Source organism: Silurus aristotelis (assembly GCF_946808225.1).
Source record: "Silurus aristotelis genome assembly, chromosome: 20".
Classification (NCBI taxonomy): Eukaryota; Metazoa; Chordata; class Actinopteri; order Siluriformes; family Siluridae; genus Silurus; species Silurus aristotelis.
The window spans coordinates 16,464,940-16,485,578 of NC_139593.1; the positions used below are offsets into that span (position 1 = coordinate 16,464,940).

At 38.6% G+C, this 20,639-nt stretch overlaps 2 protein-coding genes across 4 annotated transcripts in view; one reads left to right on the top strand and one right to left on the bottom strand.

Annotated features, from left to right (window-relative positions):
- Positions 1 to 4,354: 4,354 nt before the first annotated feature.
- Positions 4,355 to 14,232, top strand: hemk2 (HemK methyltransferase 2, ETF1 glutamine and histone H4 lysine). Of its 3 annotated transcripts, none has more exons than XM_083522501.1 (8): positions 4,357 to 4,437; positions 4,946 to 5,010; positions 6,118 to 6,282; positions 7,293 to 7,379; positions 7,626 to 7,716; positions 12,269 to 12,352; positions 12,670 to 12,811; positions 13,166 to 14,232. In XM_083522501.1, the coding sequence occupies exons 3-8, from the start codon at positions 6,155 to 6,157 to the stop codon at positions 13,285 to 13,287; spliced, it is 654 nt and encodes a 217-aa protein (XP_083378627.1). In that variant the 5' UTR covers positions 4,357 to 4,437; positions 4,946 to 5,010; positions 6,118 to 6,154; the 3' UTR covers positions 13,288 to 14,232. The 3 variants fall into 3 exon arrangements, with proteins under 3 accessions (XP_083378628.1, XP_083378627.1, XP_083378629.1); XM_083522503.1 differs by having other exon boundaries at positions 4,358 to 4,437; positions 13,169 to 14,232; XM_083522502.1 differs by lacking the exon at positions 4,946 to 5,010 and having other exon boundaries at positions 4,355 to 4,437.
- gart (phosphoribosylglycinamide formyltransferase) overlaps positions 14,233 to 20,639 on the bottom strand; it is a 33,895-nt gene continuing 27,488 nt past the window's right edge. The window contains exons 18-22 of the mRNA XM_083522294.1: positions 19,981 to 20,133; positions 19,155 to 19,285; positions 16,765 to 16,906; positions 16,065 to 16,180; positions 14,233 to 14,782 (exon numbers count right to left, since the gene is read on the bottom strand). Of these exons, the coding sequence (XP_083378420.1) occupies positions 14,591 to 14,782; positions 16,065 to 16,180; positions 16,765 to 16,906; positions 19,155 to 19,285; positions 19,981 to 20,133 (734 nt within the window). The 3' untranslated portion in view covers positions 14,233 to 14,590. The remainder of the gene's footprint in view (positions 14,783 to 16,064; positions 16,181 to 16,764; positions 16,907 to 19,154; positions 19,286 to 19,980; positions 20,134 to 20,639) is intronic.

Here is a 20,639-nt window from a genome sequence, read left to right on the forward strand (position 1 = left end):
ATAAGCCCACACATCAAATGATTGCATGCAGAGCATTCCAGGGCTGTCCATTCCATACATAATTATAAAATGTGTCATATAAAAAACCTTCACCCTTGTGCAATGATGCCTTTAATAGCATTCAACACAGTTTTGAATGTTAATTAATTAAGCAAAAAAGAAGGGCATTTAAAGGCCACATCAAAATATAAAAATCTTCTTGTTTTTTAAAGTGTTTTATTGTTCCATCTCAGTGATTTAGTGTCTTGTATTCGAATGACAGCATGAAACATTCTGTATGTACTTGACTTTACCAACCCTTCCCAAGAACTGTCCCCATAACACAATCAATTTGAACTCCCTGGGGTCAAGCTACATCCTCAGATGCAGTCTGCTAATCCCAGCATGCTTCAGCTTCTTGTAAATCTATCCCACAAATAAATCATCCTCAGCTTGGCTATATCTTTTCAGTAAGTGGCCAGGACTGAACATCCTGCCCGGGACTGTGGATCTGACCGTCGCAACAGGATAACTTAGTCCTTAAATATTTCGCTGATTTATATTTTTGTATCACTCTCCTAAAAGTGTCACACAAATGACCACAGCTTGAGTTCAGCTTGTCTCATTAGGTTCTTCATTAGGTTTCATGACACACATTTGCTTTCTGACAACTGAAAGTTCTTAAAGTCCTGCAGGCCTCTAAATAAAAAGGGCACATTACCAAGTATTCTTTCAATTCTGAGAATCAGAATTAAACCTGTCTAGTCAGCTGTATGCTCCTTTAGTGTTCCTCCCCACGCTCACACACCTAATTATTCACTCTCCTGATGGCCTTTTGGGGCCCGCAAGCCTGGGAAGTGTTAAATACATGCTTTTGTGGATCATGGCTAGGTCACGGTCACAACTGGGCAGCCTGGAATATGTTAGACATTGCTGTGGAAATCAGCTACCTCAGAGAGAAAGTGTGTAAAGCCATTTAACACCTCTAACACTAGGGTATCATTGTTATCATACCAGTGAAAGTAACTTCCTTCAGTATTATTCACAGTATTTTGATGCACAAAATTGAAAACATCTGCAATCAAATATGGCTCAGTGTATGTAGCTCAGTGGTTAAGGCATTGGGCTTTGGATCAGAAGATCACAGGTTCAAATCCCACCACCACCAAGCTGCCACTGCTGGGCCCTTGAGCAAAGCCCTAAAACCCTCCCCTGCTCAGTTGTAAGTCGCTCTGGATAAGGGCGTCTGCCAAATGCCGCAAATGTAAATATTGGCGGACCGTCTACCAAATGTATTCAGACCTCACTGTATTGGGTTTTAACATTATTTACCGCATCTGGTAGACAACCTTATCCAGAGCAACTTGCAATTATCAAATTTATTCAACTTAAGCAGTTGAGGGTTAAATACCTTGCCCAGAATCCCAGTGGCATCTTATGGAGCTGGGATTTGACCTCATGACCTTCCAATCAGAAGACCAACACTTTAACTACGGAGCTACCACATCCCAAAATTCAGAGACTAATGCAGAATAACCAACAGAAACTGGGTGCTCATGTGAATAAGTGATGTTCACTTGCACCTGTATCACTTTTAGTTGTAGCTCTGTAGATTTATTTTCTTTGCAAACTCCCCCACTGTTGGAGATCAAGGACAAGGCTATAAGCCAAGCCAGGTATTTTTGTGTTAATTATACCTTAATGGGAGAAATTTAAATGTAATTTTCTTCTCTTTATCTAGAGTTTCGGTGCCAGCTTTAAAACAATAAAAATCACCCTTAAAGCAAAAAATATTAACCTTGTAATATTTTAACATGGACGAATGCTGCCCTCTATTGACTCCTAAGCCTTTTTCAAAGCAGTTGGGACTTTACATGGTACTCATTAAAACTGTCAAACAGTATTTTATACTTGCTTAAAACTTCTTGTCCAGACAAGTAATTCATGTAGGGTACATATTGGTGTACAGTACATATGTCTGTACTTTCCTCTACACCGTTTTACAACCTCTCTTCTTTTAATCGATTGTAGAAATAACTCCATTTTGGGTCACTCCTACAAAGCGAAGCAAGTCGTCTGTTAAAGCCATACCCAACAAGGCCTATGTGTATAAGACACTTACAAAATGCTGTTGTTTTAGAAACATAAAAATAAAATGTTTGCTCTATCGCTTTCTGTTTGGGGAAAAAAAAATCTAATTGTTTTACTGTGTCTCCTTTATATGCATCACATGTCTTTATGCTGGGACTGTTAATGAGTAAAACGGTACATTGGAGACTATAATTGGGACAATCTGGAGCGGCCCCACATATCCTAAACAAAAGAACGTGAATGGAGAGTTTAAAAGTCTGTTTAATCCATTGTGTCTGTCAAAGAAAACATAGGCTGATTGTTTCACAGTGTGAGTCTGTAATCGCCCATGTGAATGCGAACTTCACATGTAGGTTAAATATGCTTACTGAAAAAAACCTAAGACCAGGTGGTGTAATTTTCTAGCTTCCTTATTACTTGACTGATCAGAATACGTTTTTTGCCTTACTCTTTTCATGTATAATTGTTATCGGGTTATCGGGATATCTATAACATAAAATTATTTATTCATTTAAATTATTCATCATTATGCAAATTCATCTCTACTGCTTCTTTTTCTCTACTCATCCAAAGGCATACAGAGACTGAGCTATCTCCTCTTTTCATGTATAATTGTTATCGGGTTATCGGGATATCTATAACATAAAATTATTTATTCATTTAAATTATTCATCATTATGCAAATTCATCTCTACTGCTTCTTTTTCTCTACTCATCCAAAGGCATACAGAGACTGAGCTATCTCCAGTTGTGCGCCACCTTAGGAGGTTAGAAGAAGCTGACCATGCAGGGATCCCGTGGCATCTAGAGGTTGCTCCAGATCCAGTTGTGCCCCTCCTCATGATTTTAGACTTTCAAAAAGAAGATGCCAACTCTGCGAGGATCCCGAAAAAATCAAGAGATGTACGACAATCCCTTTTAGTTCTATTTAGCTAGCCATGTCACCTTATTTGCACCCTGAACAATCTACACCCCCCACCTGATCAATCTATACAACACCCACTTCTCTATTGAGTTAAACATGCTCCTGAAATATCATGATCTTGTCCCTTTTTCTTCATCATGACCTGTAGATGGATTTCTTTTTAATTGGAGACCTCTCGCTGCTGCTGAAGATGGTTCCCCAGGAACAGTCTAAAGAGTCATGGAGGGTAAAACTCAAGATGCATGATTTAAATGATGGATTTGAACTGTAATTAATATAAAAGTCTGTTACTGGTGTGTATTGTTCAAGAAAAATTATGTGGCTATCGAAGATCTTAACTAAGAAGAAATTTATTTCAGCAGAGCAGTGGCAAAATATATGAAATACTCGGGGTCATTAAAGTAAAAAAAAAAAACACAGGAAAATACCTGCTCATTTTACATGTAATAAAAATTTATACATTTCTTCCTGCTTGGCATTCTAATGGGATTTAAATAAATAAATAAAAAAAAATGACAAAAATTTAAATGCAAATTATGTATAAGAACTGAGTAATGGCCCAAATGGCCAAGTGGCACTGTTGTCTAGCCAGACATCTATAATTGGTAATCATGGTCACATATACCTTTGCTTAGTATTGTTACAGGTGTTATCACCCAAACTGACAGGTGTTAGTATTATTAAAATGTTAATCATGGGTACGTACAACTTTGGTCACAGATGCTGATTGATTGAAAGCTATTTACTTGGTTTCCTAAGGATCCATGAGATGTGAAAAGTCTGCTACAATGGCTCAAGACCACAAGTTGCATTTAAACACTGCACACCTCAACAATGATGCACTGTAATAAATGTATATTCGGTGCCACCCAGATGAGGATAGGTTCCCTTTTGAGTCTGATTCCTCTCACAATTTCTTCCTGATGCCACCTCTGGGAGCTTTTCCTTGCCACACCACTGGCTGGCATATTAGGGACAAATATACACTTTTAAAGAACAAACTTATACATTATTTTATTACCATTAAAAAACTGATAAATAAATTAAATTAAACAAGAGAGGATTTTTCTTTAATAATCCTGAATATCTAACATCTACACTATATGATAATATTTCTTATTGTATTCTATTTTAAATCTGTCTGTTCATCAAAAAAGGTTTGGCCTTAACGCTTTCTTTAACCCTTTGTCTCTGATTAACTAACAAATTGAAAACACAGGGAAAAGAAAGGGAATGGAGAAATAGAAAATCTATATATATTTGTTTCTCTCTGATTGAAAGGCATCAGTAAATAAGAGGTTTATGACTGGCTGTCAGGGCAGTAAGAGAAAACTCCAACTACCATAATGCATCACTGATATCAACCGGAAGCGGAAGATGTGCACGTGGATGTACGTTGGAGAAAGAGTACAAATTTGAGACGCGGATTCGCTGCTGGTTTAGTAAGTTTACCTTGCTGACATTCCTGTTTATTGTACAGTAAGATTGAGGTATTGCTGGGAGTGTGTTACTGGTGTGTGTGTGTGTGTGTGTGTCTCCCGCGCGTTATTACAGTGCTCAGGTCTGCACCTTGGATGAGAACCCAGTTCATTGGAGGATCAGCTTTAGAAAGTTTGACACATTGGTTTAGAACATAGAAAGGAAAATATATTAAATTCGTTTGTTCTTAATAAGATCAAGAGGAGTAAAACCACATGGCACAATTATTGGCACCGCTCACTTAGAATATAATACCCACTGAGGCTCCTTTCTCAGAAATTGATGATGATGATGATGATGATGATGATGATGATGATGATAGATATCTAAAATCACTCTCCAGATCTTTCTTGTCGTCGCGCCACTTCATACCAACCAAATTTAAGTCTAAAATTTGATTGTGGTCATTGAACCAGGTGTGATTTGGGGAGTATTTTTACATTTTATTTTTACTTTATAATTGTTCTACAGGACATTTAAAGAACAATAAAAGAAAAAAAGGCCTACATCATTACAGAACCCCCACCATACAAACAGTAGGGATCAGTTTTCTTGTATATAACTATCCTTGTTTTTACAGACCTACTTTAAGAGTTTCTTGAAGAGTTTCTTCTATAGCTCAGTGGTTAAGGTGCTTGGTTACTGATTGGAAGGTTGTAGGGTTCAATCCCCAGTATTACCAAGCTGCCTCTCTTCTGCCCTAGAACATGGCCCTTAACCCTCTGTGGTCCAGGGGTGCCGTATCCTGGCTGACCCTCCACTCTGACCCCAGCTTCTGAACAAGCTGGGATATGTGAAGACAGAATTGTACAATGCTGTTATGTATATGTGAAATAAAGGCTACTCTATATAAAATTCAGTTTTATTTGAATAGTGATTTTCAACAATGGACATTGTCCCAAAGCCACTTTACAGAGATAGAGTTTATTAATTTAGAATATATAAGTGTAGTGCCTATAAGTTTCTTCCTCATAAGTTTATCCCTAATGAGCGAACCAGTGGAAACTGTGGCAACTCCCTAAAGTTGAATGAGGAAGAAACCTTAATAGGAACCAGATTCAAAAGAGAACCCACCCTCATTTGGGTGACACTGATTGTCTATTCATTTTAGTTCCATCATTGTTGACGCATATTGTTCATTGATAGATGCTTAAATGCAGAACTGTTCATTAAAACTGCATTCCCAAGCCATTGTTGCAGACTGCCAATATTAATTACAGTCCAAATCCATCCACATATTGTAGTTTTTGAGTTGCTCAGAACTTTATGGATCTTTAGGATGCTGTTGTGCAACTAAATGCACAGTGTGGTCTCCAATTGTAGAGAGGTAGGGCATTGAGATCAATCTGGCAGATCTGAAGAGAAGAAAGTTAACTCTAAATATGTTTAATATTAAGGTGGTGTATACTTTGGGTAGATTTGGGGATTGGAGACAAAGGTAAAAACAGACGTCTTCTTTTAGACAGCTTCATTACAGCTGAGGTTGATTTACACTTCTTGATAATAGCTTTAACAGTTTTTTTTTTTTTATGGGCATTGTCTGAAGGTCAACCCAATTTTGTCTTATTTTGCTTCTGTTGATTTGTGTTGGTTCAGTTTGTGCATTTGATAATATTGTTTTAAATAGCTTCTGCGTTTGACAGTTTTTATGAAAAGGTGTCCATTAGCCATGTCCTGCTAATGTACCCGACTCCGTTGTACTCCCATGCTGGTCATGGGCCGTTCTCTGAGGTGTACGAGCCAGCAGAAGACTCTTTCCTTTTGATTGACACCTTGGAAAAGGATGCTGCTTTGCTGCGGCAAATCAAGTGAGTATTACATTTCTATTTGCTCTTGTAATAAATTTAACTTTTGTTCTTACAGTTTTATGTCAGTATGTATTGTTTTTGCAAGTCCTGGTAAACAGTTATATAGGGCAGAATATGTTGATTATTTATGTTGTTTGTGGAATTGGGTGCAAATATGCATACAATCTAAAGACAAGGATAATGAGTTATGTTGAGTAAAGAAATAAGTTGCAAAAAGGAAACATTTTAAAAGCCTTTGGTGTTCGAGATTTTTCCGTTACACAGTGCTTTTAAATTTTAGCCCGCATTTGTTTAAATGTGAGGTGTTGCGTAAGTTATGGTTCTATGTGAATTATTTTCTTGTTGCACATTTGCACTCCGCTGATTTTAAAACTTGGTCACTTATTAGTCATTTACTGAAGTTATATAGAAATGTTTTTGGTCAAACCAAACTAAAAGTTTTTAGTAGGTTTATAACAGTTACATGGTCTTTCCACTTCAGGCCACCCCACAGCTTTTCAAGCTATTATTACGTCTAAAATTTGATTATGTGGCCATTGAGCTACACTGTCATAAGTACAGAAGATTTATTAAACTTTATTACAAAAATAAACAGTACTGAATCATGAAAATTTGCTAAATTGAATAAATATGAATATATTAATTATATTGATAAATAATGAGGAAAAGATATGCATTCAAACTAAAAAAAAAACAAAAAAAAAAAAGTCCAAATAAATAAAATAAACAAACAAGCTGTTTTTTTTCCTCCACAAATACTTAATTTCTTACTACATTCATATTTCTGTTTCATGCTGTTAGTTAATGTTTAATGCATTTGATTAAAGTGGAACATTTAGTTTGCATATCTGTGTTGCCAGGATTAAACATTCTATCACTTTTGAGCACTTATTCTGCTGCTTTTCCCGATATACTTATAGCAAAACATTAACTTCAGTGTGGACTTATTTTGTCAATATGTGTGCAACTGATCCCTGAGATTCTTGTTTTGGTTTCTCTATGCGTTTCAGCCCCGCTGTGTGCCTTGAGGTTGGCAGTGGCTCAGGGGTGGTTTCTGCTTTTTTGGCTTCTGTAACTAGAGCTGAGGCATTATATCTGTGAGTATAAGTATTAATTGTGATCAGGATTGAATTTGATATCAGCATTTTACTTTCTCCAAAAGACAAAAACGTTCTGCTACATGTGACCTGTGTGGAAATTGTTTTGTGAGTCACTGGTTTAGTTAGTTAATTAGTGTTCTTTGCAACCGATAGTATAATATGAAACTCACTTTAACTGTAAATCATAGTAAGTAAATTGTTCATTGTACTATGCCTTGTTTTGATATTTTGTGCATGTTGAAGCTGCACTGACCTCAACCCAGCGGCAGCACAGTGCACAGCAGAGACGTCTCGCCGCAACAAGCTTCACCTGCATCCGCTTATAACGGACTTGGTGAGATACGCTTTACTCGCTCTGCTTTCTCTGCTCTTGGAATTTTGTTTTAATGGTGTGATGCTAAACGGTGCTGCAGTGCATTGTGATATTAAAGATAGACTGTATACCTTCAATACCTACTGATATCTAGTATACTATAACTACTTCACATTGAGTTTTTAGGAATTTAAAGCATTAATATTAAGAAACATGCTTAAAATTAATATTGTGTGTGTATGTATGTATGTATGTATGTATGTATGTATATATATATATATATATATATATATATATATATATATATATATATATATATATATATATATATATATATATATATACACATACACACTCACCGGCCACTTTATTAGGTACACCTGTCCAAATGCTCGTTAACGCACATTTCTAATCAGCCAATCACATGGCAGCAACTCAATGCATTTAGGCATGTAGACATGGCCAAGACGATCTGCTGCAGTTCAAACCAACCGTCAGAATGGGAAAGAAACGTGATTTAAGTGACTTTGAATGTGGCATGGTTGTTGGTGCCAGATGGGCTGGTCTGAGTATTTCAGAAACTGCTGATCTACTGGGATTTTCACGCACAACCATCTCTAGGGTTTACAGAGAATGGTCCGAAAAAGAAATATTGAGTGAGCGGCAGTTCTGAGGGCGCAAATGCCTTGTTGATGCCAGAGGTCAGAGGAGAATGGCCAGACTGGTTTGAGCTGATAGAAAGGCAACAGTAACTCAAATAACCACTTATTACAACCGAGGTATGCAGAAGAGCATCTCTGAACGCACAACACGTCGAACCTTGAGGCGGATGGGCTACAGCAGCAGAAGACCACACCGGGTGCCACTACTGACAGCTAAGAACAGGAAACTGGGGCTACAATTCGCACAGGCTCAATAAAAATTGGACAACAGATGATTGGAAAAACGTTGACTGGTCTGATGAGTCTTGATTTCTGCTGCGACATTCGGATGGTAGGGTCAGAATTTGCCGTCAACAACATGAAAGCATGGATCCATCCGGCCTTGTATAAACGGTTCAGGCTGGTGGTGGTGTAATGGTGTGGAGGATATTTTCTTGGAACACTTTGGGCCCATTAGTACCAATTGAGCATCGTGTCAATTCCACAGCCTACCTGAGTATTGTTGCTGACCATGTCCATCCCTTTATGACCACAGTGTACCCATCTTCTGATGGCTACTTCCAGCAGGATAACGCCCCATGTCATAAAGCGTGAATCATCTCAGACTGGTTTCTTGAACATGACAATGAGTTCACTGTATTCAAATGGCCTCCACAGTCACCAGATCTCAATCCAATAGAGCACCTTTGGGATGTGGTGGAACAGGAGATTCGCATCATGGATGTGCAGCCGACAAATCTGCAGCAACTGTGTGATGCTATCATGTCAATATGGACCAAAATCTCTGAGGAATTTCTCCAGTACCTTGTTAAATCTATGCCACGAAGGATTAAGGCAGTTCTGAAGGCAAAAGGGGTTCCAACCCGGCCGGTACTAGTAAGGTGTACCTAATAAAGTGGCCGGTGAATGTGTGTGTGTGTGTGTGTGTGTGTGTGTGTATATATATATATATATATATATAAAATGTGTATGTGTGTATATATATATATATATATATATATATATATATATATATATATATATATATATATACTGTATATACACAGTTGAACCCGGTTATGTCGCCGGCGTAGGGGTGTGCCAAAAAGCGTTGAGATAAACGAAAACCAATATAGCGGCAATATATTAACGTGCTTGAAATTTCTTTATTTGCATGATGTGCATTATTAAATGAGAATGTGCATGCACGTGTTTTTGGAGGTTTTTTTTTTTTACACAACAGTGTTGCCACGATTTGTTTGATGAAGGCATGCTAGAAAAATGTACATACATGATTGTTTACACCAAAAGGCATATGTACACCAACTAACAGCAGAGATTTACCAGTATACAATACAAACCACCGTCGATTCTCAAAACAAACCTTTATTTTATTCTCCAACATTGCAAACACGATAAAATGCACCCTGGGTGAGGGGTATGTAAAACTTTCTATAAGACACGTCTTATTTACGCGAAAATACGGTAGTGAGATGGTAACTTGGCAAAAGCCGGCGATTGGTCATGCGGATCGAGATAACCGACGTTAAGTGGCAAATTTGCCCCCCTTGTGCTCGAGAAATTAGGGTTCGTCGATATAAAAGATTCGATTTAAACGATTAAAAAATGCTAAGACAAAGCGAGATTTTGGCGGTACAACTTCAAAAACGTCGACTTAATAGGGTTGGCGAGTTAACCGAGGTCGAGATAAGTGGGTTCGACTGTATATATACAGTGAGGAAAAGAAGTATTTGAACACCCTGCTATTTTGCAAGTTCTCCCACTTAGAAATCATGGACGGGTTTGAAATTGTCATCGTAGGTGCATGTCCACTGTGAGAGACATAATCTAAAAAAAAAATTCCAGAAATCACAATATATGATTTTTGAACTATTTATTTGTATGATACAGCTGCAAATAAGTATTTGAACACCTGTCTATCAGCTAGAATTCTGACCCTCAAAGACCTGTTAGTCTGCCTTTAAAATGTCCACCTCCACTACATTTATTATCCTAAATTATATGCACCTGTTTGAGGTCTTTAGCTGCATAAAGACACCTGTCCACCCCATACAATCAGTAAGAATCCAACTACTAACATGGCCAAGACCAAAGAGCTGTCCAAAGACACTAGAGACAAAATTGTACACCTCCACAAGGCTGGAAAGGGCTACGGGGAAATTGCCAAGCAGCTTGGTGAAAAAAGCTGTTGGAGCAATCATTAGAAAATGGAAGAAGCTAAACATGACTGCCAATCTCCCTCGGACTGGGGCTCCATGCAAGATCTCACCTTCGTGGTGTCTCAATGACCCTAAGGAAGGTGAGAAATCAGCCCAGAACTACACGGGAGGAGCTGGTCAATGACCTGAAAAGAGCTGGGACCACCGTTTCCAAGGTTACTGTTGGTTATACACTAAGACGTCATGGTTTGAAATCATGCATGGCACGGAAGGTTCCCCTGCTTAAACCACCACATGTCCAGGCACGTCTTAAGTTTGCCAATGACCATTTGGATGATCCAGAGGAGTCATAGGAGAAAGTCATGCGGTCAGATGAGACCAAAATAGAACTTTTGGGTCATAATTCCACTAAACGTGTTTGGAGGAAGAAGAATGATGAGTACAATCCCAGGAACACCATCCCTACTGTGAAGCATGGGGGTGGTATCATCATGCTTTGGGGGTGTTTTTCTGCACATGGGACAGGGCGACTGCACTGTATTAAGGAGAGGATGACCGGGGCCATGTATTGCGAGATTTTGGGGAACAACCTCCTTCCCTCAGTTAGAGCATTAAAGATGGGTCGAGGCTGGGTCTTCCAACATGACAATGACCCGAAGCACACAGCCAGGATAACCAAGGAGTGGCTCTGTAAGAAGCATATCAAGGTTCTGGCATGGCCTAGCCAGTCTCCAGACCTAAACCCAATAGAGAATCTTTGGAGGGAGCTCAAACTCCGTGTTTCTCAGCGACAGGCCAGAAACCTGACTGATCTAGAGAAGATCTGTGTGGAGGAATGGGCCAAAATCCCTCCTGCAGTGTGTGCAAACCTGGTGAAAAACTACAGGAAACATTTGACCTCTGTAATTGCAAACAAAGGCTACTGTACCAAATATTAACATTGACTTTCTCAGGTGTTCAAATACTTATTTGCAGCTGTATCATACAAATAAATAGTTAAAAAAATCATACATTGTGATTTCTGGATTTTTTTTTTTTAGATTATGTCTCTCACAGTGGACATGCACCTACGATGACAATTTCAGACCCCTCCATGATTTCTAAGTGGGAGAACTTGCAAAATAGCAGGGTGTCCAAATACTTATTTTCCTCACTGTATATAATAAAAAAATTAAATAAAATTTATGTATTTTTTTACATTTCCGCTGTGGTGACCCATAACGGGAGAAGCCGAAAGAAAAGTAGTTTTTACATTTCACATTGATGTCCTTTTGCACCCAATTTTATTCAAAGAGACTTAAAATAGATTGTATAAATAACTGTACAATTTTAATTATTTGGTTATTTGGCTGTATGAGTATTATTTGATTATTTAGTTATATGAGCAGTTATAGGCCTTGCTCAAGGGCCCAGCAGTGGCAGCTTAGGGGTGCTTTTTTTTGTGCTGCGGAACAGCTCAGGTGTACAGTAATACCTCAGTACTCGTTGAATTTGGTACTCGTCAGGTTATGTAGGAAGCTACTGTAAATCAGATGCACTTAATATTAGTATATTAAGTGCATCTGATTTACAGTAGCTTCCTAGAGCACTGGAAATGATGAAAAAGGTATTGTCCATATCGTAATTATAACCTTGCCCATTAGAGCATGTTCTTTTTTAGGCTTTGCCTTTTTTCTTTTATGCAAGTATACCTATTTCAGTATAACTTAGCACTGATGTGCATGTAAGATTGATTCTATTTTTCTTTCTCAGACTCAGTGTCTGTTGCCCAGATTGAATGGAATGGTGGATGTTCTTCTCTTTAACCCTCCATATGTAGTTACACCATCTGAGGAGGTATGTTTAAATAATGATCAGTTAGTTGTTGTTTGTAAGATAATGGTGTTGAGATTCTGGTATGGTAAAAAATGCTTTGTTTAGTGGTGATGTGTGCAGCCATGTTTATTTGATATTACTTGTTAAACTCAGGTTTGAGGAGATCTTCCTGTGTCTGTGTGCTATTGAGTTTATTAGCCAAAATATTTTCAAAACATGATTTCAATTCTTGTGGTGTTTTTTTTTTCTTTTCTTAATGCAAGTATTATAAATTCCTTGGAAAAGTACAACTGAAATGATTTTTTTTTTCTGTCATTTTGTTGAACTTTTGTGCACAGGTGGGCAGTCATGGCATTGAGGCATCCTGGGCAGGAGGAAAGAGAGGCAGGGAGGTGATGGATAGATTCTTCCCCATGGTTTCACAGCTATTATCGAATCAGGGCCTGTTCTACCTCGTCACAGTGTCTGATAACAATCCAGGTAGGAGGATCTGTGAGAAAGATCTGTTTAGTCAAATATTGTATGTATTAGTATTAACTTTCTGCATGTTGAATGAATGAGTTTTGTCTGTGTCACCACATGTTCCTATGCCAGTATAACAGGGCATTAAGAGTTGCTCAGGTGACTGTAAAGGAAAATGATTAAATGATGCATATGTACACTAAGGCTTACCATATATATTATATTATTCTTATATAATCAGTGAGACATGAACTTGCCTTTACTTTGGGTATTATACTGAAGGCTTAGAGACATTTTTGGAGGCTTTCAGCACTGATTTAACTGATCCAGCTGCAATGAAGTAATAATGATCTTTTCTCTCCTCTGGTCTAGAAGAGATTTTGTCTCTGCTTGGCGAATTCGGGTTAAGAGGAGAGGTGTGTCTGTCTCGTCAGGCGGGAAGAGAAAAGCTGTCTATCCTGCGCTTCAGCAAGAGAGACATCACAGGACTCTGAACACTAAAGCTACACTGCATACTAACTACAATCTTCTCTGTTTTCCCAAAAGCAGAGTGAAGGGGAAAAATAACTGGATTCAAAGTGTGAGTTTTAAGTGGCAGTCAGGAGATTGGAAAGTGTGCATCCTTAGAGGAAGTATAAAGGGATATGTTTTTGAAAGACCTTTTTGAAGAGGTTCCGACAGCTACCTCATAGAATGTAATGGTTAAAGTGTTGCAGTAGTGACTTTGTGTACCATGTAAATGATTGTTCGCTTTTTAGAGCTCTGCCTGTATGTTCCAGCCTTCAGAGGACAGTGGTGGTTACGGGGTACGTCTGCCACTGGTTAAAGTTAAACCTGAGTAGAGCACGAGATGCGGAAGTGAAGACGACAGTGACCTGATTTCTTTTGTGTTTGATGGCAAGTGTTTAATGAAGAGATGTTGAGTTGTGGAGTGGCCATAATGAGATGATGATTCTGCATCACATTTATTGGTTTATGTCAATATTTTTCCCAGTAGGTTGCATTTTCTTTAACACAGTTACCTTGGGGAATCTTTTAACGATGTATAATGTGTACCTTTTTTAGTATAAAGCAAACCAATTTAAATGACATAGTACATAAGAAGTCAACAGGGACATGAGCAAATGTTACAACTTTGAGCGCATGGTTGTGTTAACATGGTGAGGCTAATTACTGAAACTGCAATAAAAAAAAGACCAAAAAAAGCTTGAGGGTTCATGTCTCACCTGCTGCCAAATACTTTGGTAATTTACATTAATTTTGTTCCAAAATAAATGACAATCAGGTATTTTTGTATGTATATAAAGTAAATAACTGCAACAACACAAACACAAGGGAAAATGTGGGACTTTTGTCACCATTGGTTCATTTTATTTGAATTCAAGCCTTGGTTGAACATTGACATTTGTAGAATCTTAATTAAAAAACTCTAATCAAGATCTCAGTGTTGTCTTGATTTAATACAGTCAGGCAGTGTCACAATGTCAGCTATTTCATGCAAAGAACAGTTTTACAAAGTAATTAGTGACTTGTAACTTTTTTGGGGAAACTGAGTGCTTCAATCTGTTCATACTTTTTAACAGGAATGTATAAGGAATGTGTAGTTGTAACAGTTTTACACGATGTAAAACTTTACAAAGGCGAATTTACAACACATTAACATCAACACATGAAGTGACATGGAATGAAAGTTACTCAATAAAATTCAGAAATCATGGATACTCTTAACAGTGGACCAGAGTCCATGCACTATCCAGCTGTAGCTCTTATCTGTATATTTAGCTCAAGCCTAAACACCTATGCTGATTGGTTCCAGATGATGTGTCCGTCCTCCCCAAGTCTCACTGCTCCACTCGCTACAAGCTCTAAAGCAGCGGGGAAGGCCCGATGCTCTGCCTCCCGGATACGCTCGGATAGACTGTCCTCCGTATCGTTTATTAGAATAGGAACAGCGTCCTGAACGATGATAGCTCCTGCATCCACCTCCTCCTGGTAACACAACATGGTTTTAACAAGGTTAAGCTCGGCTTCGAGGCCATCGTTGCAGATAAAAAGTTTATCCAAAACAGGAAGACCTTGTACAAACCCGATTCCAAAAAAGTTGGGACACTGTACAAATTGTGAATAAAAAAGGAATGCAATAATTAAATTTAATCTCAAACCTACATTTTATTTACAATCGAATATAGATAAAATATCAAATGTTGAAAGTGAGACATTTTAAAATATCATGCCAAATATTGGCTCATTTTGGATTTCATGAGAGCTACACATTCCAAAAAAGTTGGGACAGGTAGCAATAAGAGGCTGGAAAATTAAATGTACATATAAGGAACAGTTGGAGGACCAATTTGCAACTTATTAGAGCAATTGGCAACATGATTGCCACTCTGAGAGGCTCTTTTTATACTCAGTGTCTCTCAGAAGTCAAGATGGGCAGAGGATCACCAATTCCCCCAATGCTGCAGTGAAAAATAGTGGAGCAATATCAGAAAGGAGTTTCTCAGAGAAAAATCGCAAAGTGTTTGAAAACATTGTCGGTGAACACAATCCACCGTGCCATTTGCCGTCGCTGGCTAAAACTCTATAGGTCAAAAAAGAAGCCATATCTAAACATGATCCAGAAGCGCAGGCGTTTTCTCAGGCCCAAGGCTCATTTAAAATGGACTGTGGAAAGTGGAAAACTGTTCTGTGATCAGACAAAAATTTAAATTGTAAGTTATTTTTGGAAAACTGGGAAGCCATGTCATCCGGACTGAAGAGGACTTTTTTCAACATGACCATGCCAGACCACATCCGGGCACTGAAATGGCGAGCATGCAGTCCAGATCTTTCAGCCATAGAAAACATTTGGCGCATCATAAAGAGGAAGATGCGACAAAGAAGACCTAAGACAGTTGAGCAACTAGAAGCCTGTTTTAGACAAGAATGGGACAACATTCCTATTCCTAAACTTGAGCAACTTGTCTCCTCAGTCCCCAGATGTTTGCAGATTGTTATAAAAAGAAGAGGGGATGCCACACAGTGGTAAATGTGGTAAATGATACATTTTCTTAGTTTTTTGATATGTCATCTATGTTGTATTCTGAATAAAATAATAAAATTTGAAACTTCCACATCATTGCATTCTGTTTTTATTCACAATTTGTACAGTGTCCCAACCTCTTTGGAATTGGGTTTGTATGTGAAAGATACAAACCTTAAATCTTCTCAAGAATATTTTTTATTCTAAAGTGATCATGGTCTTTATGTTCAAACATGCCAAACTTACAGCCACAAAGTGCACACTGCAGCCGGTTATCCGAACCCCAGCCAGCAGTGCTTGCTTTTGTGCGTTCACCCCTTTGAAGGAAGGCAGCAGTGATGGATGGATGTTCAGCAGCTTTCCTGTTACACAGAAAAGATTTGCTTATATTGGCAACACTTTTCCCCCCTACATACACTTTTATATTAGTTGGTCAATTCATTCACAGAGCTTGAGAAGGCACTTGACTCCTCAATGGGTCATTACTTCCTATAGTCCAATACGGTCAATACAGTTATTCCCCAAGTTACGATGGAGACTGATATACAAAGGGATATACAAAAAAATAGTTTCATTGTGCTGTAAAAGTACTTGTGACAAATAAAAAAATATATATAAGAAAAACCCCTTTGCATGTTTGCTGTGTCTGGTGGTTTAATATAAATATATATTACCCTTGTTCAGATTTATACTATTTACCTGCATTTACATTATGTTTTACACTCCTAACAAAGCTTTAGACACCATGTTGCTCTGATGAACAAATAATAAATTAATTTTATCAACCTGTGATCACAGATGTGGTAATATTTCACAATGGACTTTTAAATAGGAGGAACTTGGGAGATTTGTTTTTTGACTCCGTTCTTGTATAAGAATTCCCCATTTAAATCAATCACTGGACCTAATAGCAGGAAGTAAGTGTCGGACAAGCTTGGCTCCATACCATTCCACTTTCTAACAAAGGGTCCGGTGAGGATTCTCATAAAGCCGGCGAGACACACCAGCTCCACTCCAAACTCCTCCAGAACACGGTCAATAGTGCTGTCAAACTCCATCCGGCTGCCATACAGCTTATGATCTACCACCTGAATAAGCACAAAAACATTAGAAAATGTCTGAAACTTGGTTCTTTTTCACAAATTAATATTTGGACCATATTGGACAGTTCTTGGATGTACTTCTGTGCTGAAAAGGAACTTGCTTTTAGAAAAGAAGTGTATCAATTACTAAAAAGACAAAGAGCTGTGAAATTCTTGAATACCGTATTTTTCGGACTATAAGCCACTACATTTTCCCCACGTTTTGAACCCCGCGGCTTAAACAACGAAGCGGCTAATTTATGAATTTTTCCTGGGTTTTTCCCGGTTTCACAAACTTCAAGCCAAAAAACTGAACCCCATACATAACATTAGACCAATGAAAATTCCGAACGGAAACGGAAATGAAAACGCACCTCACCCGTGTTCTGAGCTGCACGGCTTAGGGAGAAAAAAACTTCCATTGGGTGATTTTTAAACGCACGACGATGCCAAAAGAAAAACTCCCGAGAGAAATTGTTGTGAAAGGAAGGAGGAAGACAGTGAACAATGACTTTCTTGGTAGGCTACTGTTACAAGCCGTTGTAACTCGTTGAGTCTGGGTGAAGGAAGAGCTCGCTAACTCCAGTTGCAACAGAAATCATATAAGCACAAGGGGGAGCGGTGGCTCCAGCGGTTAAGGCGCTGGGTTCCCGATCGGAAGGTCTGGGGTTCAAGCCCCGGTATCGCCAAGCTGCCACTCTTGGGCCCTTGAGCAAGGCCCTTAACCTTCTATGCTCCGGGGGTCCCTTACGAGGGAAATATCAAGGTCCGTGATGTCGGAGTGACGTGGGGCCGCCTTCCCGTGGGCTCACCACCTGCAGGAGGGACCGTAAGGGACGGTGCTGTGAGGATTGGGCAGCAGTCGAAGGCGGGGGCCTGCTTAGACTGCTGCCCCCGCGACCCAAACGGATAAGCGGGAGAAAATAAATGAATGAATGAAGGTTTCCAAAACTCGTGCTTTTTTATTTTTCTTGGCAACAGCGTTACGGGTTAGTCAAAGAAACTTAGAAATAAGCATCAGAAAATAATAAACACATATTCCTCGTCTTGCACACATGCAGTAATACCGGCAAATGCAGTGGCATGCTATTCCCAAAATACCGCTATGCTCCTAAAGGAAGCGCAACATATTTCACCTGTTACAACGTGTGTAACGTGTCTTTCGTTAAAGCCTGTGTAAAGTACATTAGTGTAGACACCTGCGGCTTATAGACAGGTGCAGCTTATTTATGGTCAAAATAAAAATATTTGTAAAATTCAGTGGGTGCGGCTTATATAACTTTATAGTCCGGAAATTACGGTAACTGAAGTGCAGAGACAATGCTGAACACACAAACTTTAACTTATATAAAATATAATGTATTTAAAAAGTGTTGCATGACAAGTCATGAACAAATTGTTCACTAAGAACAGATCAGTATGAGCTGCATGTGATAAACAGGTGAATACTCAGCTGAATAACATTATTTTACCAAACAAAAAAGCAAAATAGCTTGCTAGATAACTCACTCATCCACACGCATATAGCATCTTCCTATATTAGTTCGCTTTCTGTATTAGGAAAACCATGCTGAGGACATAAATTCTAGACACTTTCTCTCAGGTGTAACAACACTATCAACAAAACACTTAAATCAGGCACTTAGTGTATTTAATTTCTGTATATTTGTTTGCCTTATGGGAGACTTAAAAATCTGGAGTTAATTAACTAGTTAATTCTGTTAAACATTTAAAAATGATGCCACCAAAGATTTGTTTTCTGAACAGCCATATGCAGTAATTTTCATAGTTTATCTCTTTGGCTTTTGGCAAATATTTGCAAATGGCTTTTGAATTACAGAGTTATTACCCGTTTTTGGGTTTGTACTTCTAGATTCAGATTCCAATGGTTTGGCTATGTGTTTGCAGCCTAATATATTTTCTCTAAATATGCTTTATATAAACTTTATTTGTATGGGAATCTCCTAGTATTTTAAATGCATAAACACACAAGAATTGGACAGTGAATGACTGAAAGAAAGATCTGTGGACAGAGGAGTATAAATTTGACTTTTTGGCTGTAACTGAAGAACTTCTATAAAATGGAGAACAGGATATTAACTGTAAGTTACTCAAATTTGAATCAAAATATTTGAACTTCTATATATTAATTCCACAGTGAACAGCCCATGAAGACAATCGCTTGACAGTAGTAAAACTAAACAGAAATGTAATACATAAAAAAGTATATTAAATGCAAATTGTTGGGAGTTACCCGTGTCTGAATGCCTGCCATAGAGGCTCTCTTCAAGCCCAGGACACCTGGCCGGTTTGAAATGACCACCACAATCTCAGCAGAACTTGATGGCTTCTTGGTTTGTTCCATCAGTGCCTGAAGATTGGTGCCTACCAACACATCCACATTGTGCTTATAAGGCATGAGTTATTTACAGGAACCAGACTTCTAGATACATTTAATTACAATAAATACAAATCTAAACCTGACCAGGCATAACATTATGACCGCTGACATGACTAACACTGATTATAGGCTAATTGATTCACGTGGTGAGTGAAGGCTGGCCTGTGTGGTCCAATCCAACAGAAGAGCTACTGTAGTTCAAATTGCTGAAGTAGTTAATGCTGTTAATGCTTGATGAGTCAGAACTGTTTAGGCAGCAAAAGGGGAACAAACACAATATTAGGCAGGTGGTCATAATGCTATGCCCGATCGGTGTATATTAAACCTTAAACATACATACAGGTAGTCGTCGACTTACGACCACAATTGGTCCCGACAGACCGGTCGTAACACGATTTGGTCGTAAGTAGAGTAGGCTATATGTAAAGTACTGTGAAATTATGCCGGAAGCTGTCTTACGCTGCGGCTAGCGATTGTGGTCGTAAAGTTGAATGGTCGTAAGTTGCATAGGTCGTAAGTCGACGATTACCTGTATATACAAACTCCTCATAAAAATAATGTTTTCAAATGAAGCAGGATAGACTCCTACTACGAGGCTAGACTCTCCATCAGCTCTTAACTCACATTCAGCCAGTTTGGTAAAGAACTACAAATAGTAATAACAACTGATCACATGTACCTGTCCCCGAGATGAGAACAGCCACTTTGGTTCTCCTGCGAGAGCTGGAATGGATTTGACATGCATCGTTCTGTGGAACACTGGGGTCAGCAGATGGACGGGGACCTGCTTTCAGACTGTGCTTCAGGTTTCTAATCACCACAGCTTCTGCACCTATTGAAATGTACACGACAAATAAAATGGATCTTACGTACAGTTCTGTCAAAATTGGCCATTTAAAAGATTTTTCCCTAGAAATTTGTCTTCATGCAGGAAAATTTGTAAGTGGCTTAAGTTTTATCTATAAATACATACAAAATAAATAAACTTTCTTTCGGCTTCTCCCATTAGGGGTCGCCACAGCGGACCATCCGCATGTTTGATTTGGCACGTTTTTACGCTGGATGCCCTTCCTACCGCAACCCTCCCCATTTACCCGGGCTTGGGACCGGCACTAAGGCTTGTGCAACCCTAGAATCGAACCGGGGCCGCAGCGTTGAGAGCGGTTAATCCTGTTACAAAGTTCTCAAGATGTTCCTGTAGGCTCTTTTTAGACCTCATAAAATAATTCAGAAGGTTTTCAAAGCTGTTTCAAAAGACCTAAAACTATGTTTTTGTTAATGAGGACACACAAAGAACTATGACCTTTTACTTCCTGTTCAACATATTCACTGGAGTTT

What these genes read in the sequence shown, in the direction of transcription:
- hemk2 (XM_083522502.1), top strand. Translation starts at nt 6,155, where the DNA reads ATGTACCCGACTCCGTTGTACTCCCATGCTGGTCATGGGCCGTTCTCT. An exon ending in AGAGCTGAGGCATTATATCT is followed by an intron (nt 7,380 to 7,625) that starts GTGAGTATAAGT and finishes TGCATGTTGAAG; the next exon opens with CTGCACTGACCTCAACCCAG. An exon ending in TAGTTACACCATCTGAGGAG is followed by an intron (nt 12,353 to 12,669) that starts GTATGTTTAAAT and finishes TTTTGTGCACAG; the next exon opens with GTGGGCAGTCATGGCATTGA.